The sequence below is a fragment of the Excalfactoria chinensis genome, chromosome 11 (genome assembly GCF_039878825.1).
Source record: "Excalfactoria chinensis isolate bCotChi1 chromosome 11, bCotChi1.hap2, whole genome shotgun sequence".
Taxonomy (NCBI): domain Eukaryota; kingdom Metazoa; phylum Chordata; class Aves; order Galliformes; family Phasianidae; genus Excalfactoria; species Excalfactoria chinensis.
Window position 1 is genome coordinate 2,887,547 of NC_092835.1, and position 25,160 is coordinate 2,912,706.

Consider the following 25,160-nt stretch of genomic DNA (forward strand, 5'->3'; position numbering starts at 1 on the left):
CGTCTCGGTTTCATGTGTGGTAAAAGCCACATAAAGCAGGCTGTATATGTAAGTACATATTAGGAGAGGACGCTTTTAATGTAATATCCAATGAACAGGGAGAAACACAGATTTTGCTATTCACCCCTAATTGAACACGCAGACAGCACGTCTTGGTTTTCAACCTAAATTCCCCATTCTTTCTTATTCCAATACAGGCTCAGCAATACCAGGACTGTAGCAAAGTGAAGAATGGGGAACAGACCCAAAGTCACGGTACAGACCTGCAATATCTGGCTCCAGCACTGAGGGGTGCAATGGGATAACACAGCTGGAGAGAAACAATAGGAGGAAATATCTCAAGACTTGAACCTTCATACTCCGTGCCATACAGCCAATGGTCATGCAAAAACGTCAGTCAGCAAGACGAAGAAATTAGAAGAAAAGCCACAGAAATATCAGGAAGCCAATTGCTGAATGTGGGGGGGAACACTCACAGCGTGCCATAGGAGCTACATTCAGATGCATGGAGTCATTCACACATGGAACCATCCGGGTGTGCCACCACTGCCCTCTGCAGTGGTCTGCATACATGTACAGGTGGGAGAGCCCTATCAGAAGGGATCTGCTCGGCAATAAGTGAGAAAGAAGCACAGTTTCTTTAATTATTAAAAGCTACAATCTCGTAGATAACTGCAAAACAAAAGGCACAACTTCTCTCGTTCCCAAAGAGCTCCAGGTATCGGAAGCTTTTCTCCCCCAGCCCATCAAACCGTTCCCAATTCATGCTCTGAGATTCTTCTAACAACACCTCAGCCAATGCTTTTCATCCGGGGGAGTTTGGCATGGTTTTCCTTCTTTTACATAACTGCAGACACAGCAAATAATCAGAAGGCTGCAAAGTTTGGAAAGGCGGAAGGATTTAATAAGGCAAAGAAATTGTGGTGGTGTGTGTTTATCAGACTTTGCCCCATGGCTCAGGCTTTTTCCCCTTTTGAGTAACACTCTGCAGAAAGACAGATTTCAGCAACAAGTGCATTCGTAACAGCCTTACCGAAAACCAAAGAAATTAATACCATCTGAACAGCCTCCATTCCTCACCAAGGATTTCAGTGCTTGCCTTTACACTTGGTCATTACTCATTCGTAATTAACAACACCTGCAACCTGTCTGTAACAACCAAATGCACAGAGACAGAGCAAACTGCACTTCTGCAGCTCTCTCTGAAGACGAGAGCTCTTTTTTTTACAGCATTCTCTGTTCCTTCAATATTTTCCAACTGCATTCATTTATTTAACACCTAAGGGGAGCCCCAGCTCCTTAGTTTAGACACAATATATAGACAACAGGCCTACGTGGGCCTTTTCTGAACAGAAAAGCTTTAGGTTATCTAGCATTCTATCCACAAGCTCAAAGTTTTGAGGGACGTTGGTCAAAACCACCCTTTGTTGCAAGGACCCACAACCAACTAGTGATCACCTGCCCTTTCAGTTGGAACGTATGGATGGGTGAGATCCTCATTTCTCATGGTGCCATGGCACTGCAAGGTGAAGTGTTGCACGAAGCTGCTGCCACTGTGTCTCTGAAGCAGTCACTGCAATGGTAAGAGCACAGCAAGTCTATGTTACCAGAAATGCCCATTTCACAACCTGCTGGAGATGCAAATGAATACCAGATGAATGCACTCCATCTTCCGGCAGCACAAAAAGAGGAGTTCTGCAGTACAACTGAGCAACAGTCATTCCTACAAGGGAACAGCATAGAAAAGTCCTGTACACATCAGCTGGGCTTGCCCTGCCCCAGCAGCTCATTGGTTCCTACTGTAGGAGCTATGCATGCACCAGCACAGCCCTGCATGGTAAATGCATCTGGACTCACCAACACTTTACTCTTTTGCAGGAAGCAGCCATGAATAAGCTTCCTGTCTTTTGAAAGGTGACTAATTCTTACTTTGTTTGGGCAGAAAACACAAGAGGGAAGCCCACGTCAACAAGTGTTGCAACCTAAGGCACTTACAGAGCTGCTTCCTTTCTCTTGAAAAACCTAACATCACCTTCCACAGAACCATTAAGGCTGGCATCCCTGCATCCCTGCCAGCCTTTCACGTAGGACACAGGGAGGACTCACTCCCCGTGGGCTGCAGCCTCTCCTTTGGGGTTGGTTACATCTCAGTGCCAAATAGGAACACTTCTGAAGTTCCAATGAGCTGTTAAAGACAAAAAGCATCTGCACTTCATTTGAGCACCACCACCTGCACCCTGTCAAAAGAGCAACAAAGCAATGTTTAGTTTTCAAGGCTAGAAGTTACTCTGGAGGAAAAACAAAACCCACACAAGCACACACCACCTTAAACCAACTTTGTGACTTTTATTGATGGGCGACAACTTTATACTTCTAGATATCACTAAACTGTGTACAATTAGGAACTCAACATTATAGGAGAGCAGACAGCAAAATTAAACAAAGCAGACTTAAAGAAATATCAACCTTAATTATTTTGCCCACTTTTTTTTTTTTTTCTTAAATTTCATGTACACAGAAGCATAAATGCAGTTTGAAATTTCATAATAGCAATAAAGTTACGATCACCCATCTATATAGACTAACATCTGAACTCCAAATAGTTGATCTGCAATGTGTACTTAAGCAGTTTCTCATCACACAATTATTAAAACGTGTCTTCCTATTAGGAACCAGCAACTCTGCATTTGGTACGTCTGTCCGTTTTCGAAGCACACAGGACCACCTCCATCTCATACACATTGGCTCATATTTTACTCACTTATCAAAAACTATCGGGGGGGGAGCAGAGAGCGCTTTTCTTTTTTTTTTTTTCTTATTTTTTTAATTTTAATTAAGTAAAGATAAAACATTTTCACAGAAATCTACAAGTTCTGTTGCTGGTGCAGGGTTTTCTTCTACTACGCAATTAGAAAGTGGGAATCAAATGCAAATCCCCTGTTTATTATCTTAGGATTCAGCATTAATTCTGCATCTTTTTTTTTTAATTATTCTTTTTAATTTTTTTCCTTTTTTTTTTTTTTTTAAATTTTTGTGATTCATGAAACTTGAGTCTTTCAACCCAGCGACTCCATTCTGCTAAGTCAACGTCAACGCAAACTACGTTGTGCACAAACCCAGGGTAGTCTCCTTTCTCACTCTATCCCATAGTTGCAAGGGGAAAAAAAAAAGAAAAAGATAAGAAAAAAAGAGATTCACTCAAAAGAGCATTTACAGGAGAAGGAAAAAAAAAAGATAAGTGATAGTTGGCGTTCTACAAAGCAGGTATGTTGCACACACAGCGTAAGAGGGAGAAGTTTCACAGCAGGTCAACTCGGCGGTAGTACAGGAGGTAGGCTGTGCGTTCTGCAGACGGCTTCACCACCTGGTACTGGTTGATCACCTTCACTGCCTGGTCATCGATGCGTAACCAGCCGTTGAGCCCGATTTGGAAGACGTCCGTAGTGTAATGGCCACCAGTTGCGCTGTTTCCATGATGATAAACAACTGTGAAAAGAGAAATTTGTGATGAGTCTGTACACTACACGTGAAATGGTTTTAAAGTGAGACGGGAGGTTTAGGTTGGATATTTGGAGGAAGTTTTTCAACCAGAGGGTGCTGACACATTGGAACAGGTTGCCCCAAGGAGGCTGTGGATGCCCCATCCCTGCAGGCATTCAAGTCCAGGCTGGATGTGGCTCTGGGCAGCCTGGTCTGGTGGTTGGCGACCCTGCACACAGCAGGGGGTTGGAACTGCATGGTCACTTTGGTCCTTCTCAACACAGGCCATTCTATAATTCTATGAATACCCACTGCCACATAAAAGCACAGAATAAAAGTCACATTCTGCTTTCTTCATAAAATACCCATGATTCAACCAGGCAGTACTACATAATGTCTCTCTGACATTACCAAATCTAATGATTCTGAAGGACACTGAAGTAAATTAACAATGAAAAGTGCCATAACACATTAAGCAATTCACTGAAAAAAAAAAAAAAAAAAAATCTGAACAACCTACACAACAGTCTATTAAAGAAAACTATAAAGTCTCTTCTCACTGGTGATAGGACAAGGGGAAATGGCCTCAAGTTGCGCCAGGGTAAGTTTAGGTTGGATATCAGGGAAAACTTCTTTACAGTAAGGGTTGTCAAGCACTGGAATAGGCTCCCCAGGGAGGTGGTTGAGTCACTATCCCTGGATGTGCTTAAAAAATGTTTGGATTTGGTGCTCAGGGACATGATTTAGTTAGGGTAGGATGGCTGGGCTGTGGTTGGACTCGATGATCTTAAGATCTTTTCCAACCTGAGTGATTCCATGACTCTAAGAATGCCTACGAACAAAGACTACAACACAGTCCACAAGGCAAACAATTGTAGAGCATTTTTATATGCCAACAAAGTATTTGAAGATAAAAAGAAGACATTAAGCTACACAGCAGAACAGGACACTGTTCAAATCATGCCAATTATAAAGCCAATTGTTCCAACCATTATCATGCTTTCATTTTTTCTTAGTGAGAATTTCATTCTGAAACCAAGCTCTGTTGAAGTACCAATCTACCAATTTCACATCTATTAGTTTTTTCAGTGCAGATCAACTGTATAACTTTTTGTGTGAGTTTCAAGCTGGAAGAGTCAGCATATAAATACAGATGCAGCATTACAGGGGTATATGAGCATACACACACACAAAAAAAATCACTAAATAAGAGAATCTGACACCCATAAACTATTTCAACTTTAAAATAATTTCATAATTTATAAGAAAATATTATGTCATCCAGGTTTCTAGAACACTATGTGTAGAATTGGTATTTGCAATACAGGGACATGAGGAACGTAGATAAAATACCTGCAAAGAGCCGGTAGGTTCTTTGGCCTTTAAAAATCTTACTTTTCACGCCAGGAGACAGTAGCTCTGGAGGAGGAAAAAGAGTCACAAAGGCAACAGTCAGTAAATTCAGTTTCAACGGAGATCAATTATTTCTAACAGAAATCAACATTAGTATTAACAGAGAAAGCTCATCTAAAATGTATACAACTATCAGTTTCAGGTCCCAAGTTATCTTGCAACTGTTGTCAGCGATGGCAGAATAAACCAGTTCTACAACTATCCATTCTTTAAGACATTTTAATATTAAATAATAAGCATACTGGCAGTCACTAGCCTGCCTTCAGTCTGTATTTTCCATAAAATTCTTATTTCCTTTCATCATGCACTGTTTATTACGATAACTTGCCACTTCCAAGTGAAATCTGACACAAAAACACACAGCATTGTTTGGCAACAGCCCTAAGTATGGACATGTCCTTCACTCAGGGGTCATTCCTAGTATTTGTCCTCATCAGCCTACCACCTTACTCCTTATGTCTGCAGGAAGCTCTCACGTGGCCAACTCAATGTCTAGGACATGACAAAGGTTATAAGATCTTTCACCATAAAGTTCTTTGCCTGATATAAGAAATACACAATATTCTTATTTCAAACCAACATACAGGCAATGTCAGATTTGTCAAGGCTCAATCTCCAAATTCCTAAACATACTCTTTTTCTGAAAGGAAAAACGCACAAAAGATATTCAGCAAAATTACTAAATTTCTAGGTGACAATACCCTCCACAGAGAAGAAATCTTGTGCACAAAGCTGGAAGCAAAGAAGAGAACCGAAACACACAGGTACAACAAGCTAAGGAGTTAACATTACCCCTTCCCAAAACAGGGGAATCTTCTTTACCTTTACTAATTTCCAGATCAACAGGATACTCAATATTCTTGATAAGCTTCTGACATCCGCCCGTCTTCTCATACACGAACCTCTTGAGGTGTAAAACAAGGACAGGGGGGAGTTCTTCTAGTGTCACTCTTCGACTGATCTCCACCTAAAAACACAGAACAAAGACGAATTAAAAATGACTTCCATTGGCTGCTCAGAATTACTACTTAAAAAGAGGAAGGATTTGATTTTAGAGACACTCGCACAAAGAAAAAAAGTATGCAAAGCATAAGGTAGTTTATAAGACAGCTTACGATACATGACAGTAAGATACTAGTAATGTAACAGTTTAAAAACTATTTAAAATCAATGAGATACTTGATGTTCAAGAATTCCCTTGAAAAACCAAAGCGAGCTGTTAAATCAGCTATCTAAAAACGAGCACCACCATGGTCAGGAGTTATGGAGGGTTTCGGTAATGAATGATGTTTCTTTTGTTAAAAAGGTATACCAGGTTCTCTAAAGATCCTGAAGGAAATACAGATAAATAACTATGAGTTAAAGTCACATTTATTTACTAAATACTAACTTTTATATAGTTACATCCAAGCAGCCCAAAAAGTTACTGTCTGGAAATTGGGCTCCGAACTGCAGAACAAAAAATGCTTCCTCTTCCTAGAAATTCTGAACTAAGAACAAAAATTGTCCAAGTAACTGCTTTAGGCTTCTCTAAGTTTCCAGATTAGGAAAAAAAAATCACCTGTATCCTCTTTATGGTAAACCATCAGCATACTGTACTCCAACAGAGGACCTGATTCTACTACTGAGCATGGAATAGAAAATCCTGAGGAAAAACTCTTCTAAGCTTGAATACTAAAGTTTATTGCTCTCATGATACTGAAAGCAAGCAGGTTTTGTAGGGTACACGATTTCCTCAAGGATTTGAGCTGATACTTTTTACAAGAAATAATTTAACATGTGAAACAGAAATAGTCTCTACAAACTGTAAAATTTCACCTACATCTTAAGGGTTCAAAATATGCCTTTCTGCATCCAAAAACCATCTAACCACTGGGCAACAGTGGCAGCTTCTCTGAGCCTTAAGAGAGGGGTTTTGTGTGCTTTCTGTTGTTTTTTTAAACCTGCAGGCCAAACAGGGCCCTGTTCTTTTCCACTCAATAAGTGCCTGCTGGCACCCACCCATCCATCTTCCAGGAATAACACGCAGAAAATGAAACTCTAAGACAGACTCTGAAAGAGAAGATGCGACAAGAGGTGCACACAATTCTCCTATGAACTTAGGAGAGTTTCCATATTGCATGTGTTCTAGCAAGGAACAGTGGCTGTTTTCATGGAGCAAATCCGAAAAAGCTTTATATAAAGAGAAACTACTCTTGATTCAGACAATTATCACTATTTGAATATTTTCCTGGAACTGAGTCTTCTCAATCTAAAATCTGAATTCAACTTTGTGAAGAACAAACAAACCAACCCCAAAAACTTCACAGGTCCAAGCCCAGACCAAGACAGGAAGACACAGAAGAATATCAGTGCAGTGGTTTAAGCAGCTGCTGTTCTCTCAGTCACTGAGCTAGTGTTTGGGAACTTGTGCCTGCAACTCAGCTGTGCCTCACCAAGAATCTCAGCTGAGATTGCAGATCACAGCAGCATTGTGCTCTGATGCCAGGCTGTGGACCCAGCACACAACCTGCTACCCTGACCACCAGGGGACCTGGTTTCTGGTAGCAACATCACCAGCAAGAAGTGCTCCAAACATTTGCTTAGTGAACACTGAGTCAGAGTCCCAAGAAAATATTTGTGTAAGCCTCAAGAAGCAGTCTGAGAACTACAGAGAATGTGAAGACTCCTAAGGAGTTTGTGGAAGGTAAGCAGGAAAAGTAAACGAGGAAAGGCTAGCTTCTAACTCAAGTCTTCACTACTGTTACAAAATGTGAACAGGTCTGCAAATAAGAAAAAAAAGCCACTTCTAGTTAAAAATTAAGCTTTTATATATATTTGGTGTTGAAACATTCAAGACTTAAACTGATCTGAGAGACTAGAAAGAATCATAATGGCATATAGAATGTCATTCCTCTTTAAACACCTAAGGAAACACCTGCATAAAACACCTATTTATTTTCAAACACTGCATGAGAGACTGATGATTTCCTCCTTATATTAAAACAAAATTCTTATGATTAGAAAAATAAACTAAGAAATCGTTCATGCATTTGAAAGATTGTATTTGTAACTATGGCTTATGCCCACAACTTGATAATAATACAATTCAGATCCAAAAAAATCAGAATTAAACGAGAGTAATAAAATAACAGACTTTTTTTTTTTTTTTAGCTTCATCAACAGTTTCCGAGTTCCCTGTAAAGAAAATGAAGATGAAATGCTTCTTCACAACAGATTTTGGCTTTCAGGATGTTGCAGATAGTAATTCTTTGAGTTCAGTGTTTTCACTACAATTTGTAACATAGGAACAGCTCTTCTTTGTCTTCTATATAGAAGACAACTGGAGAAGTAAGTCCTAACTCACACTCACTCCTGAGCAAGCAAGACAGAATTTCAGCTATCCATCCTCAAGTTTTCAAAGCTCATCCTCTCTCAATCTAACTGTACTGTTATTTTAGCATTTAGAAGCCTAACAGGTACAGAAATGAAATGTCAGACAGAACAACTACAACTGCAGAACCTCCTTCTACCCCTGCCTACTGAAAGCAACTACAACACCTATATGCAATGTTTTCATACGAGCAATCCATGCACACCAGAGATAACGTTCTTGACTAATACATGCTTTAAGAAGCAAGACAACAGCTAACATGGGAAATAAATTTAATTTGTTAACCCATATCACAAGTTCTCCAGGAATATGCCAGAAGTTTATTTTCCTTCCCATGTAGTACTTCTCTATTGTAATTCTTACTTTTCTGTACTATGCTGCAAAATATAATAATATATATATGCAAAATATAATAAGCAATCAGCAGAGATCACGAGGGTGCAAAACTACTGCAAGATTTTTCTGCTACAGCGTGCTTTCAAGCAACACTCTGAAGAGCTGCTCCTTTTAGTAAGAGTCCTGGCAATCCTCAGGAATCAGTATGTTAAGACAAGCTAAAGCCATTTTACTTATAATAGTACATATTATTATCACAGTTTACCCTGTTAATTTAATAATATGCTCAAGTAAAATCTTCAGAAAACATTCTAATTTACAGGCGCAATTTTGTTTAAGAGCTGGTTCTCTTCCTTGAATGCCTTTCACTGTATGTATTCAAATGTATTATGTTCTACTGCTGCAACACACCAAAAAGGTTAGCACCTTTTTTATTAACACCAGGAGTACGAGTTCAAGAAACTATTTGTAAAACAAGAGCTGAGTGAAAACCCTTGAAAGAACTTTTAATATTTGACTGTAAAAACAGGTCAACAGAACACACCTCTTGCTTGGTTTTTGTGGTATAACCCTGGACAGACTCTCTTGCCACCAAACTTTCCAATGCATCCTGGACGGTGCGTATCTTGTCAGACTGGATATCCAGCTGCAGGGTGAAGAAAGGTTGCAGCGTAGCAGATTCTTTAGAACTCTGTTGGTAAACAACGGATCTACGGAAAGAGGAAAAACTGAATGTAAAAAAGGAAAGTAATTTTCAACAATACAAAATCTTCAAGTAAGAATAAATCAGCGTCCACCTCACGAACTCAGCAGATAGTTAAGCCTGAACAAAACATACAAATACTAGCTTCAATAGCTAGTATCCACTTCAATGCGAGTAAAATCAGTTTAATAACTCCTCAGAGCATACTGTATGGAATTATATTTCCATTATTTTATTTATGCAAGGATTTAAACAATTCTGGATAAGCGTCACTTAAAAGAACTCGAAGCAAAGAAGTGCTTGGCCATGCCTTTAAAAGTCTTCAACTCGGGACACATTAAAACATATTGTGATCTACTGTACTTTTATTCTGAACTGAAAAAAAAACCCAAAACATTTCTGTATTTCATGGCAAAGCGCAGCCAAAGTTGATTTATGAAGCTTTACCTAACTGCGTTCCTACCCTGGCCTCTATCTTTTGTTAATATACTGCTAACCACAAAAATACCTCTGTTCTAGGAAACATACATACGTCTGGAAAGTATGTTAGGAAGCCAGCTCTTTTTGCAGGGAGACTTTAGAATCATCTCTGCTCACATCAGATTCCTGAAATTACGCTTCAATAAACATGTGATCAGAAATGCAAAGTACGGATCCATCTCTAATTTATGCTTTGCTGTAAAAAATTACGGCCAAGTCCAGATTATGCAATTAAACACGTGACTATTTCAGTCACTTCACCGTGTCCAGTCTCATGGTCACTTAAAATTGTTCGGTTAGATTTGGCTATAGGAAATCCAAACTATCCTCTGTTGAGGATCAGCATTTTCTTTTCCTTCCAACATTTCCCATGTCCAGACTTTGTCCACACACTCCTCTGTAGAGAAATGGGAGACTTTTGGGAGAACTGTAGTGGTGAAACACAGGGCACGAGATATTTTTTTGTAGGGCATTCAGCTGCAGCCTTTCAGTAACGTGGCTTCAACTTCAGCTGCATCACTGCACTAAGTGCACTCTTCCTGTTTTCCCTGAAAACTATCAAACACGGCTCAAGAATTTATTTTCTTTTGAAAGCAGTACTTGCATTAAAAAGTCCCAGCTGTTTAAAAAAAAGGGATTTTACACAGCTGAAGAAATAAATTGCTTATTATATTCTTAAGCTCATTACAGTGTCCCACAAAGCTTGAAAGCAATGAGATAATTAACACAGCCGTAATTCCTGCAGGCAGGCTGAAATTTCTCTCAATCATGTCTGAAATGTTAACATAAAGGTGTGATTACTGCCAACTCCTATCAAAAGAGCTCCTGCAATTCTCTGGCAATACCCCAAAGCAGCAACACGCAGTCGATGCATCTTTAGACTGGCACATACATATTCTTCAGAGGAAAGACAGCATATGAAAAACAGTACCATGTTTATTTCACTTAGCGCTTCCTCCTTGGCTATATTTAAGGACAAAACCTTCAACACATGGCAAGAGCAGTGTTTCAATAAACAAACCCTGCACTGTTTAAGTCTTGCTGCTTTTGGATACATTTCCCAGCCCCTTTTTAAGCTAACCACTATTTAGTGCAATGATCACTAGAAAACTGCTACCAAGGCCATGTATTAAAGATTAAATTACTAATACAGAAGATATTCTGAAAAGATAGCATTAATGAAAAGCTCTTTTTTCTTTTAGTAACTATGGCGAAAGTTTCTTCAAAAAGTTATACAGGAATGGACTGGACAGCAAAACCTTTATAGGTCTTTGGTTTTCCACAGATTAATTGTGGATGCCCCATCCCTGGAGGCATTCAAGGCCAGGCTGGATGTGGCAGCTTGGTCTAGTGGTTGGTGACCCTTCACATGGCAGAGGGGTTGAAACAAGATGAGCATTGTGGTCCTTTTCAGCCCAGGCCAATCTAGGATTCTATGATTAATTACTTAATAGAATAATTAGGAATTCCTATTGGTCACCAGAAAATGCATTGCTGTCAATCTCACATACTGTACAAGCTCTGCAGTCAGCAGTTTATTATTATTTCTTAAAGAAAACAGGCACTGCTCTCCTGTTATATATTATATATTCTTTCTTTTAAATGGAAGAGTTGGTGTTGTTTATGGGAGTATTCAGCAGGCCTCTAACTGGTTTGTGAGTATATATTATGTAATATACTTCAAATTCACACAAGCTGAAAAAGCAAACAGGACTCAACACACTACCAAACCAGCTCCTGACCAAACTGCATCTGCACGCTTACACTCGAGTCTCACCCCGCTTTAAAAAATAAATTCTTTAAACAATTACACCCTAACAAGAATCTCACAGTCAAATGAAGACCCAAGGAGCGCTTAAAGTCACCCAGGCCAGAAGATGCCAATCCACGCCATGTTTCTCATTCCAGGCTTTTTCCATTTCATTCCTTCCAATTTCGGATGCTTTCATATGGTAGATTTGTACCGACATTTCTGCATTCAACCCTTTCTATCTCCACCCTCAGCCTCAGAAGAGGAAGCTTTCCAGCATCACAACAGGAGATACTGTTTCTGCGGTAAATGGTGTGACCTAGTTTGGAGGCTAAATAAAATGGGTGTGGTGGAAGCAGACAACAGATGTAGGAGTGGACCATGTGGTTCTGTCGCTCGTTGCAAGTTTTTGCCTTTTTCAGTATTACCTCCGCATTATTTTCTCTGGATTTCTGCAGAAGACTGTATATTAAATTCAGAATATGTAGAGAATGCTAACGAAACCATACATAGACCCCGATTCCAATCATGATAAAAATTACTATGAGTGTTAACAATACGTTGGGTATATGAAGATACCATCAATGTGGAATTGCAATAGGTAAAATGCTTGCCTGCCAACTTTTACGGAAAATATGGTTTTATTTGCCAGCTGTCTGACTCAAATCCCTAAGGAATAATTTCAGCACATTTCATAGGCAGAAGGTACGAGCCCACATTATTCACACCTCTCAACTGAATATCTGGCAACACATGGAGTCAAACACCAGCAATTAAGTGTCTGCCTCCAATTTAAAAATAATTCTTCAAGTCTAGCATTTTTGTTTTGGAATATGCTTTTAGTTATGTGTTTACATTGCTTTCGATTTAAATTATACATCCCTCCAAACAAGTAATGAGGAAAAGCTTTCAAAAAAATATTCTTTCACTATCTACTTTCTGCCTTCCTCTGGCATCAGACCTGAATATAAGTCATGTCCCACATTCTTTTCATTCCTGCACCATCTTGTAGCCATTTACGTTTTTCCAAGCTTCCTTCGTCTTTAGCGTTTTATTTATTAACTATTATGTGTAACTGCTGTGCCTCTGCGAAGCACATGTGTTTAAACAACCAGAAGTTAACAATTCTTCTTATTACTTCAATTCTTTTACAGACTGGGTTTAACTCTTAACTGAACTTACTATGCATGGAGTGAGGCCACAAGAATTGGACAGGCGTGCACTTGTTTTCTGGAACTCTTTAAATGTTAACATAACACACAAAGCATGCGTTTCAAACTCTACCTCTGTAAACAATTCATGGCTTTTGTTCACTAAAAAGATACACAGACTCTGTGACAATTCACAGAATCTTTTGGATCAATTTGTTTATTATTCTGACCTATCTCTGCTTCACTTGCTAACAAGTGCTTCATAGTAGAAATGTTCATCTTTCAAGCCCGAAAAAAACCACTGTCTTATTCTGTGGAAAACATAATAAAAGCAGAGGTAGAAATTATTCATGAGGGCAAAGCAAGCTACAGTCTCACCAGCGTTTTAATAAGAGCACTACCTTATGTGGCCACCAAAAATATCAGTTATCGGAGTCTGAACAAAGTCAGCCTGTCGAGTGACTGAGGATTTGTTGCGAGGTCCCACTTGCTCCCATTCATCCTCACTGCCTTCTCCTTGTTCATCTTGCTCCTCTTCCTCATGAACAGTCTGAACCTCAGGGCCATTGGAAACAGAGAGCTCTTAAAGGGAAGAAAAATAGTTTTGTGTTTGTTTTCAAATAAAACATGCGAACAGACACCGAACTTAGAAGGAAAAGATATATTAATTATTTTCAGTAGATAAAATGCTTTCAGAGATTACCCAGATTTCACAGAGCACAGATTTGAAAACATTAATGAGAATGAATATATTCCTGGCCCACTCGCACCTGGGCATATCCATGTATCAATAGAATGCAGCTCACTAATGACTGTATGTAAATAGATGCAGTTTTCTAATAAAGCTTCATATATTTTTAGTTATAAGTTTATAGAGTAGAAAAATAGAAAGTGAAGCATTACTCTGGATGCATAATTATGGCATTATTAAATACAACTCCTTTTCTGCACAGATATTTTACAGAGAACCCAAGGCTACGCAAATATTTTCTTTTCAAGTGCCAAAGTCAGGAGGCTAAAGAAGGCTTAGCACACAGAGAACAAAATACTGAATGATCATTTTATATCATAAAAAATTTCTACTCTGTTAAAGAGAAATTGGTAACTGGTGACCTGAACTCTACCCTTGGCTAAGGTTAACTGTGTTTTGTTTCATTTTTAAATGGGGACCCAAACATAAAGCCACTGTAAAATAAAATGGTATTTTAGACTACATGCCAGTCCTAACACTTCCTTCCAAGAAAACTTTCCTCCATCTTTGTCAATAAGACTTCTGAAATCATTTACTATGTTGTTTTGAATTAGTTTAGAAGTCTCTACTTCCAAAAAGAGATCATCTTCAACAGTGGCAAAATGAACCTCTATTTTCAGTCTACCACGGAGACAGCCAAATCCCCAGTAAACCATTTTAATGTAGAAATGAATCCTTGATAATATGGCATTCCATCCCTGTCTCAACGTGTACTCCAAAAACTTCTCTATATTACATAATTAACATAAAAAGAGGAGAAACATTTTTTGCAGACAAATACTTGAATGAAATAAAGTTTGCAACAAAGAAAACTAACTTTCATTATGTGGAGAGAGAAGTTTCTTTAGGGTCAGCATTTCTTCATGTAGTCCATTGAGAATAAATCCCAAGTATTCTTCAGCATCCTCTTGTCTGCCCTGAATAAAATGTTTCTTCAGTAATCGAAAACATGACAATGCCATATAACATAGAAGCAGATATAAGGCATTCAACTTCTGGCTTTCCTATTAATTTTGCAAATTTATAAGCTACTTAGGATATGGTGTTTTATGAAAGTCAAAGAATATTTAAATTTTACTGTAATATCTGTTGATTCCTATTTCAAAAAGAACCAGCATGAGTTAGTAACCTACCAGGACAGCAAATACTTAATAAATGTAACACGCAAGTTCATATTTGTGCAACTTCCTTTGGAATTAACACCAACAGTTGCAATCAAGCCCAAACCAAAAGACGGTTTGAGTCATTATCAGTCATTAAAATTGAAACTAAACCTGAAGTAGGGTAAGTCTCAGCAGATTTTTAACCATTCCACGCTGAAACCCAAGCAGAAATAAACAACTGCACATTTCTAAAATAAAAACCAATGTTAACTCCTCTATAAAAATAGAGGTTGTTCTGTTCCATTTCTCTCACAATTCTGACACACCAAACTGTGAAACTTATCTGATAAACACCTTCATACAATGCAAGTCCCTTGGTAATCCAGTATAACTACTACGAACAGTTGATTTTAGAGATACTTAGGCACGAAATTGATGTATGTCTTTTACAATAGTGATTGTCTTGTGATACAACTACAGAAGTCAAAGTTTTTTAAGTCACACCTTCTCTGACAGACTTGACTTGATAACCGTCAGAAGTCTATAAATATACGTAGGTTCAAAGGCAGCTCCCGGTCGGATGTCCCTCACAATTTTATCACCTAAAGCTGTAAGACAAAGAGAAGTACATATAAGTAGCAGCACGCAGAACCTTTTCTACATTCTACCAGTGACTTGTGAAATAAATGCTACAGATTTTGGAACTCAACATCATCTTTCATACACAGTTTTATTACGGTTTCAGCCATGTAACCCGAGTTCAGGATCCCTAAGGTACAATTCCTATCCACAACGCATTCTAGAAAGCAGCATTCTGCACCAACTTACTCATGGTCTGGAAAACTCAAAACTCGCTTTTTATATTCAACTATGAAGATCACAAGAATATCTATAACATCACACACACACACACAAAGAATTCTCCTTCTACGTATGTTTTTTCTATTTAATTTTTTCTGCTTTAAAGAAGTGTTTATAATTCTAATGATCACTTTTCCTTCTTGCAAGAAGAAAAAAAAAAAAGGAATAAAAAACCAAGAGACAGTATGACCTGTTTGACATAAAAGTTCAACCTAATGGCAATACAAGGCATCAGAAAATATACTTGAAAACTAAAACACAATTAAAATGACCTAGAAGTAAAATAAGTTGCATAAGACAGTAAGATTTGTTTTACAGAAACAAAACTTTAAAACAACAAACCACAGAAATGTCTGAACTGTTTGGAAATCACTGGAGCAACCAAGTCCTCGTGGTATTTTCTTATAATGTTACATAAACACATTCCTGAAACTGATTTTTATTTCTATAAGCTTGTAATATAACAGATTTGGTTCACAGACAGAATAACGAGACCTATAATAACGTACTTGCACTGAAAAATATTCCTCACCACATAACTGTCATTGACCTTAAACATATATTATTGAGAACAATATACTAAGTTTTCACATTGCTATAGTACACATATAGGATGCAGAGGAATTAAAAGCCATTGCCTGCAGGCAATCCCTAACTACTGAAGAGATTTACTATGGTCCTTCCTTGTTCTGAAGTCATGTGTGTGCTGAATAGTTAAGAAAACAATTGAGCAAGCTGTTAAGCAAAACAGCTGGAAATGCATAAGGAAGGAAATTGAATAAACACAGTGAATACCAAACAATTTTTTTTAGGAAGGGCATGTTCTCAGAAGACGTACTGATTAAACAAACCCTCAAATAAAGGCCTATTCTTACTGTGCTTGTACATTTGGTCACCAATTACAAAGCCCAACACATGATTATGAAACACCAATAAAGATGAACAAGATGCTGGCAGGAAACTAAATGCAAACTGAAAGATAACAAGAAAACCTGAAAGGCTGAAGACCCAGAGGGATCAAGCATCAGCATTTAAAGGTCTGAAGCACACCAAGCAATATGGATCCCTACCCCAAAGCTTTCTGATCGTGCTTTTAAGACTTTTTCCCCCTCCTCCCACTCACCTTGTTTTGCTTTAGGAGGTACAGGCATATTAGTGAACTCATTCATTAAACGAACACTGAAACAGAACGGAAGGAACAACTACACATGAGCAGCATGTTAAGACTTAAAGGGAATAAAAAACAAGATTAGGTCATTTTTATTACTGACAGCCAAAAATCCTAGGCTACCAATACAGAAGTCCAAATAAAAATTAACCAGACCATTGCTAACGTGCTGATATGGGAAGCAAGTTCTCACAGCTCACTTTCGCACACAGAACACTATTTAAAAAACTATACTAAAGCAATAGGAAGTATCTGCCTTCACAACTACTAAGATCATTATGAAAGCCAAGTATCATTAAAAAAGGCAGTCTTCTGTGTATATATACAATAGCATTCATTAATTACAGTAAACAATCATTTCTTAGATATTTCTTAATGAGCTTCATCAGATTACAGATTGATTTTTATTTTTTGTTTTTTAAAAAGGAGCTACTTACAAACTGTCTATCATTGGTGTCGACGTACACGGCCGCTGTGATTTTGAATACATTGGAATGGACTTCATTAAATGATACATTGGAGGGCAAGCAACCAAGGCTTGCAGGGTCTAAGCAGTGGCATTAAGGAAACATTCAGAAAGCAACATGCATATTAACCAAATATTCAATTATATTAAAGATTATAAGTAAGCTTAATTCTTAATCCACTAACTCCAGTGGAACCACCACCGGATGGGCTTTTCTCACAACATTAGCTGCTAATGCACAAAAATCCTACTAAAAAATGCCAGCAATTTGTAACGCATAACATTTTCAATGACATCTAAATTCCAAGTGCAAGCCAGTCTTCCATCCCACTGAAAGGGCTCATTTTAAATCACTTCATTCACAAGGATGATACGCCAATAGCCAGTAGATTATTACGGTATTACACAGTGACTGTCTTAAGTCAATAGAAAACTAAATCAATCTACCAAATTGCCAAAACAAAGTCAGAGAGGAAGAATACCTCCTTTAAGTACAAAAGAACCACTTCAGTCAACTACAAAGAGTAAAGGTAACAAGAATTCACAAGCCGGGCAGGAGACAATTACAGTTCTGAACTATTTAGACAGAGGTATAACACAACACGAAGAAGACAGCAACCAGCTGCAGGGAACCCTGGATGCTGTGTTCAGTGATACATCAAGCCCTTGGATTTTGTAGATACTGACATTAAATACCTGAACAACAGCAGCAACAGTAAGTGAAGACAAAGGCTTTTCTAGCAAACTTACCAGGTCAAACCAGGAAAACATGGAGAGAAATTAAGCACATTTTTATGCATTAATTTTCCCAAGGTAAGGATACAGCATTGATGTAGCACCAGTTTCCTTTGTTGATCAGCCCTCGAGGTTGCAAAGACACTGGTTTATGTACTAGCTTTACATTTTCCAGTAATTCTGCAGAACAAAAAATGGTACGTTTAGCATCAATTAAATGCACATGTTAGTGATCAAAACAATCTGCTGAGGCATTACAAAATAATACACATCTGTGAACAAGATTCCCAGAAACTTTAGCAAATAAAGCTGATACGGTAACATCAGTTTACAGATGACAGTGGACACAATCTTATAGCACAAATATCTTAGTGTGAACAGAATAGACAGATATTAGCATACACTTCTAAACAGTGTTTTATTTACTGCTTCTAAAACCTACAGGATTATATGATAATATAATTCTTACTGTTTTCCCAGTTTTTAATAGATCAGCAAAGGCACAAGTTTAAAAATGAGAAACCACAGCACGTAAGTTGAAGTCTGTCAGAGTTATGAAATGGAGAACAACCAGGGGAGCTTTTCCTAGAAGTCTGACCTGTTGTTTGGGTATCTAAATAAAAACTGTTCAAGGAAAATATTGAATTTGGCACATTTAAAGTTTGGGAAAGATGGATAAGCTGCACATGCAAAACTTCACAAAAAAAATTAAAAATAAATAAAAAAATCACATAATCATAGCAATTGCCTGCTGGGAGGATTATTTGGTTTTATAATAAACACAAGGGCTTCTCAAGTTTTCCATGCAGAGGATGATATGCACTGAAACAGGTTGCCCAAAGAGGCTGTGGATGCCCCATCCCTGGAGGCATTCAAGGCCAGGCTCGATGGGGCTCTGAACAGCCTGAGCTGGTGGTTGGCGACCTTGCACACAGCAGGGGGTTGAAACCAGATGATCACTGTGGTCTTCTTCAACCCAGGCCATTCTGTGATTCTAAAGCTGTCATGCTATATACCGCATGGAACTGTAGAGCTGGTACCATTCACTAGATAAAGCATAAAGCAATAACCAAGCAAAGTAGGTAGCAGAATCACAAAGCCCATGTCTTTCTGCTTCCACTTTCTAAGACCTTGGTCCCCGCTGACGGTGGCAGTTCTGATTAAAGCTAGAAGACAAATCTCAGTGCTCTGTTACACAAGGAACCTGGCACCTGAAAGGGCACAAACTCTTCCACATTGAAACACATCTGCCATGAAATTATTAACATTCAAGTATTCCAGAATACATTACTAATGGAACAAAGTTTAAATGGGTTGCCCACACCATTCAATCTTCTTAATATAATTAACTGCTGTTGAAAATTAGGACAAAGACAATTAGAATAACTCTTACTTAGCGTCAACCAATACCTTTTCAGGTTAAATGTATTTTTCCTCATCTCCCGTCACACTGCATAAAAGTATTACTATGACTTTAGCATCCTCTTGTGGTCATAAAACTGATTTCTAAACAACGTCTAAAGCAACTGCAGTGAGTTTTCTTGCAACACAAAGATTTTTATGCTTTTCGCAATTACATTCTGTACCACGTTTTCGAACCGCATCTAAAATTAGGCAGTAATATTTACAAGAGCATCATAAGGCAAAATATACTTACAATCACAAGGAAAGTTTCTTATTCCCTACTACTATTACCAACCATTTTCCCTTGATACTGTCTGCATGCACTTATTTCTGTTCTGACACATCTTCCCACACTTATCTGTATTGGATTTTACCTCCCTTTTAATTTAAAAGCACTCCGGATTTATTCAAGTTTTCAATGTTTGTGTTGTTTATGTGAATTTTTGCCTGTGGCAAAACAAACTTTATATGCACTGTTAATTCCATCACCTACACAACAGAAACAGTGCAAGGGAACAGGATTCTGAATATCTTCTTAGATTCCCTCACTGAATTTTTCCTACTCACCTGAGCACAGTTAAGTGACCACCCATCGACTCTTTGCCAGATGCTCACATCACGTGTAGCTGCTTACTAAAACTGTTCAGTAACTCTTCCCCAACAAAGAGTGACATGAAGTCTATTCAAGTGTTTTACCTTCTAGCCCTGATTCTCACCTCTTTATCCCATGAGTTTTCATTCACATTTGAGGATTAAGAAGTCACAGACTTCTGCAGGCTGAATCAAATAGCAGCAAATTAATTTCAAGGTGCCTGTGAACCATTAATCCCCCTGTAATCACTGGTGAAACTCATCTGTCTGTGGGAAAGACATTTGTGTTCTCGTGTCTTGAGCACCCTTCTCAAATGAAAGCTGTACTCTTTCACTATCAGAAGACCTGCTCATTTTGCTTACTGAACTCAATTTATGCCTGATTTTTACCTCTTCATGTATAAGCAAAGCACTTGATGGACTTCTTTCCAAACAAGATTAGCATTAAAAAAAGGAAGATAATGAAGAAACTCTCCTCCTTCCTCAGAGCAAGGCACTGTATACAGGGAACTGTATTATAGTGAAACCAGGTGCGTGTCATCTAGAATATGATTCCCACCTAATTTAACCAGAATAAGAAGATGGATTCCTTTCCACTGGAGAAGGATTGATTAACATACTACTCCTCCTCAACAGCAAAAGTACAAAAGAAAACTGCATAGGAATATTGCTATTTCAATATACTACAGACAAAAGAAGAGGCGCTGCTCCCACCTGGTGGCAAAAAACTGTACAGAACCAGTCTATGTCTACAGAGCTAAAGCTGCAGCAACCCAGACAAGCTTACAGATGTGGTAAGCAGTTCTGCTGTTACGGTTGCCACAAAACAGTTTTAAGATTCACTGCCACCTGACAGCTTAAGTTTCTGAAAGCATGAAGTATGCTGCATGCACAGGTTCTTACAAACCACCACCTGTACGTACATACACTTTGACACAGTCAACTGTGTTTGTGACGCCCAAGTGAAAGAGACATAGAATTAGCTTTACTCTCAGTAGACAGTTGTAGGCTGTGAAACCATTGAGTGAGCAAGTGGATGAGAGGCAGGTACACGCTGCAGGCTGCTCTGAACAGAAATCTTCACGTCAGCTTCCAGTTATAGCAGATGAATGAGCTTCGTCTTGATGTCATCACACGTGAGCTGCTGCTGTGCTTATAAATTAACTTCTGGTATAAATCAGTGGGATTTCACACAAGGTTTTCCACCATATGGACTATTTCACAATTTAAAAATAACTACTTTTGTGTAGTGAGACAAAATATAACTAACAGGCTATTTTTCTTCATATTTTTTGCAGTTTCAGTTGGAAAGCAATCACATTCATGTTCTGGTACTTCTCATTACAACCACGGGCAATACCAACATATCACATTATATCACATAATCTTTCTGAACGTACCCTTTGGACAGTTTCATACGATTACCCCTTTGAACAGGCAATGAATAGCACTGTTTCTGAATAAAATAACATACTTTCAAATGGCTAAAGATAATTCCTCAAGATTTGCAAGACGGACCATTCCAGCAGCACATCAATAAATCCAATTACTGTCTCCTGAATTGGAACTCTTGAAGCAGAACCCGTTTAGCCATCACACGCTACTGTAAGCATCAGGAAATTCAGCTACTTTGGTATAAATGCATTGACACTCCTTGCTGCAAGGCATTATACACAAGCATAAGTACTGGATGAGACACAAGCTTTTCTAACAGTCCCTCCCTATTACAGTATCACAAAGCTGAATACAACTAGTCCATTATTTTTAGGAATCACAGATCATTTAAGCACACTGTTTGAAAAGCAGCAGTAGTTTTCCTGCACCTGGCTCAAATGATAACATCTTGCAATATTTATTCAGGTAAACAGCTTATTTAATTTACCCCTTCCCTACCTGTGTCCTAACATTCACCCTAAGAACATTAGGAAAGGAACCTTCTCTATCAATACTGCACACTCCTGTTTACAAGCAAAGTTAATAGCACTCTTCTAACTGTAACATCCACTCGTGTGTAAAAACTATACCTGCAATCTTTATGGCTACAGGATCTTCTGAAACTGGAACAGGTCCCTCTTTGACTTCAACCTGTTTTTCAGGGACAAGAGTAGATGTGGCAGGAGGGGTATACTTAGTCTCAACATAGACCACAGATGTGGAAGCAGAGGGCTTGGAATTGTGAAAAAGACTAGCCCACGATTTCGCAGGCTGATTAACAGGGACTGATCCTGCAACCGTGGCTGTTGCCTCAGTAGTAGGTGAAGCTTCCTCAGGCTTAGCTTGGTCTGAGTCAGTGCTTTCCACAGTGTGCAATTCTACCCCATTGGCAGCTGTGTCCTCACCAGAGGATTCAAGTGTTTGTCCATTAGTAACGCCAAGACTTTCAGTAGTATCAGTACCAGCATAAGGCTGTACAACAGCTGTCCTTAAAGGGCTATCTCTGCCAGTCTCTGAGGGGATGCAAAACTGTTCAGAATTAGTAACCCTGCATACCTCAGGCTGCCCTGCAGTCCTGGTATTGTCTAGTGCGCTAGAAACAGAATCATCAGAAACAGCTTCATGAACGAAGTCCACAGAATTGTCCGGGCTGTTGCAAGTCCTTGGTGTGGCCAGAGAGGGGATTTCCCCCGGCAGTTCCGTATCCTCCGGGCCGACACTGTTAAGTCCCGATGAATTTGCATGGCCATTTACAAGAGCTTCTGTGGGGGCCATGCCATCGCTGACATCTTCTAAATAACTGTAGTATCCAGGGGGTCTTTTTTTCTTCTTTTTACGCTCCCTCTGTCCAAGGCCTCCAGACAAGCCGTCATTTTCAGCATTAGAACCACCATCGAGAGTGAGGGTAGGGTCAGAGAACTGGCAGTCAACTGAGTTGTAGTTTGTTTCACCAAGGCTGACATCAGGGGTTTTCTGAGCAGGTGCACAACTGAGAATGAATTCTGGAGCCTGAGGATTCAGAGTGCTTGAAATACTGTAGTCGGTGTTATTTAGTACAGAAGACTCCGTCTCAATAACTTCATTAACACCAAATTCAATTCTCTGATACTCCTCCCCTGGAGAAAAGAAAGTAAACTTGAGTTACTAAATGACATCAAGCAAAAAAACATGGAAAAAAAATGAAGAAAAAAATACATCTTTTCCTGCTACTCAGAAAACAAGCGACCTTCCCTCAAACAACCACCATTCTTATTCTTTGTATCAGGCCTAAAGTCAGTTTCCTGAAACACACAGAGCCTTTCTTAAGCTGAGTTTGCAATCTTCAAAGCTGCTGCACTGCTCGTGCAAGGAGCACCTGTTAAACTGGCCCACTAAGAGCAACTGAAACCCAGTGACGTTAGCAATATTCTGAATTAAATTAATTACTGAGCAAGTGCATACAAATTATGCTGCAATATTTAACCCCATGCTTCTCCCGAAGCCAGCTTATTCCACAGAAAACTAGAAAGCACAAGCCTTTAAAAATCTCACACTTCTTTTCCACAGCATGTAAAGATTTTTACAACACCCACTAACTGAAAATTATTTTTAATTGAATGGAAACGTGATTGCAGCTCTTGGAATTCTCTGCTCATCGATAACTTATCAAATTTTATGACAGCCAAATCTATGACTACAGACGGTGCGATGCATTTTTCATCTTAAAATCAGTCTCACAGAATGGATAAACTCCAATCTAAGCCAGCATTCAACTCATACATACAATCAGTGCTGAAAAATTGGTGGGTTACGTTTTATAAATTCAACCTGACATCATTAAAGAAATGAGACAAATACTCAGAGGAAGCTGCAATATCACTATATACTACCAGTTGCGAAGCATTGCAATTTCATAGAACTTAGTTTTATAATGCATGTGCTGCAACTACTGACCATTTTGGTTGTAACTGCTTCCATGAAGAGAGAAAACTAATGAAAGTTTGGCATCTCAGAAGCATTAAAGGTAAGTCCACGTCGTAGTGCTTGCAGGTCACTTAGTTTTGCAGGTCTTTCTACGATACAGATGTCACTGTTTCAAGGATATTTTTACATCCTGTGTTCCCTCAAAAGATGGGGAGCTAAAAAGCACACCTCAAGCATCTAAGACTTATCTAAGACTGCTATCTGTTATCTTCCTATGAAAGGACAGAGTCTGGAGAATATTTTGATACGTAACTGTCAACAAAACTGTTCCAAATCCTTTCAACTGCAACCTACAGAAGTCAGCTGGGAAAAATATTAACTGAAAAAAAAGGATGGTGAAACGTACAGGTTTATATGATACACAATGAAGCGTAATGCACACTCAGTGTGTGCTGAGGCCTGATACATGCAATAACAAAATACTACAAATTAACAAACAAAAAAATCAAGTAATAACGTATCATATTTTACACAATTAATATCTCATACAATTTCCAAATATAATTTCATGCCAATATAAAAAAAAAAGTAAATACAGATGTTAACTGCTTTTCCCTCAATGCTTTATTACTTATTATTATTATCCAAATGTGAAATAAACACATCTGATGTCTCAATCTTGCTGCCAGTTTGACTGAAGGAAACTTGAAAAGAGAGAGAAAAAAAAAAGCCTCCTAATAATTTGACTTCCCTAAACAGTGCTAACAAGAGCTTGAACTTCAGACCTGCTCAGCCCTCCCCACACACCTGGGTGAATGCATTTGCCAACACCATGCCTGTCAAGTCACCTTTCACCAACTAATTCTGCAATCGCTGCCTGACGCCATGCAGAAGGGAGGGCTTAATTCTTTCTAGAATCAGCAGCCCAGAGGCAGGGAGGTGGAAAGATGACATCCAACTAAGAGGGAAGGGACGTCACCTCACTCTGCTCAGCAGCAGCACTAACACTCTGCTCAGCAGCAGCACTAACCGGCTCATCAGGGCTACGCACAGGCTGACTCACCAGGACAGAAGGCTCACAACCAGTCACTGTTCAGCTTGCAAATGCAGGGCATGGGTTTTAAGAGACACAGGACACCGATCCACACCATAACTATTGCTGATTAGTTCATCTGCTTCTGTAGTAACTTGTTAGTTCACACACAAACCAAGAGCTAGTTCTCTACCACTGGAGACGTGTGATAATCTGTCAACCACAGTAAGAAGGAACGACTACGCACACTTCAATTTCCTACCAATTGCAAACGCTCGGGACTTCTGGTTCTTCTTCAAAATCTCAGTTTAAAGAAATAACTATAATTGTATTGAAACAAACATAAGGGTTCCCTTTTGTGAGTTAAGTCTACCACAGCCAAAAGTGAGAGGTCTCAGGTGCACCCTCCTCAACAGCTCCTCCTGTAAGCTTCCAGTACCTGTGCTGCCCAAAGCTAACCTGGCAAAAAATAGTCCAAGAGAGTATTTTCTTCTGTTCTGATGGACTAATCAGCTTATCATGGAC

At 38.8% G+C, this 25,160-nt stretch overlaps 1 protein-coding gene across 1 annotated transcript in view; it reads right to left on the minus strand.

Annotated features, from left to right (window-relative positions):
- Positions 1–2,321: 2,321 nt before the first annotated feature.
- Positions 2,322–25,160, minus strand: part of USP10 (ubiquitin specific peptidase 10) — a 42,652-nt gene continuing 19,813 nt past the window's right edge. Inside the window, exons 4-14 of the mRNA XM_072346673.1 lie at positions 21,790–22,815; positions 17,859–17,950; positions 17,007–17,116; positions 16,525–16,580; positions 15,045–15,148; positions 14,255–14,354; positions 13,088–13,268; positions 9,147–9,312; positions 5,716–5,860; positions 4,834–4,899; positions 2,322–3,486 (exon numbers count right to left, since the gene is read on the minus strand). Of these exons, the coding sequence (XP_072202774.1) occupies positions 3,299–3,486; positions 4,834–4,899; positions 5,716–5,860; positions 9,147–9,312; positions 13,088–13,268; positions 14,255–14,354; positions 15,045–15,148; positions 16,525–16,580; positions 17,007–17,116; positions 17,859–17,950; positions 21,790–22,815 (2,234 nt within the window). The 3' untranslated portion in view covers positions 2,322–3,298. The remainder of the gene's footprint in view (positions 3,487–4,833; positions 4,900–5,715; positions 5,861–9,146; positions 9,313–13,087; positions 13,269–14,254; positions 14,355–15,044; positions 15,149–16,524; positions 16,581–17,006; positions 17,117–17,858; positions 17,951–21,789; positions 22,816–25,160) is intronic.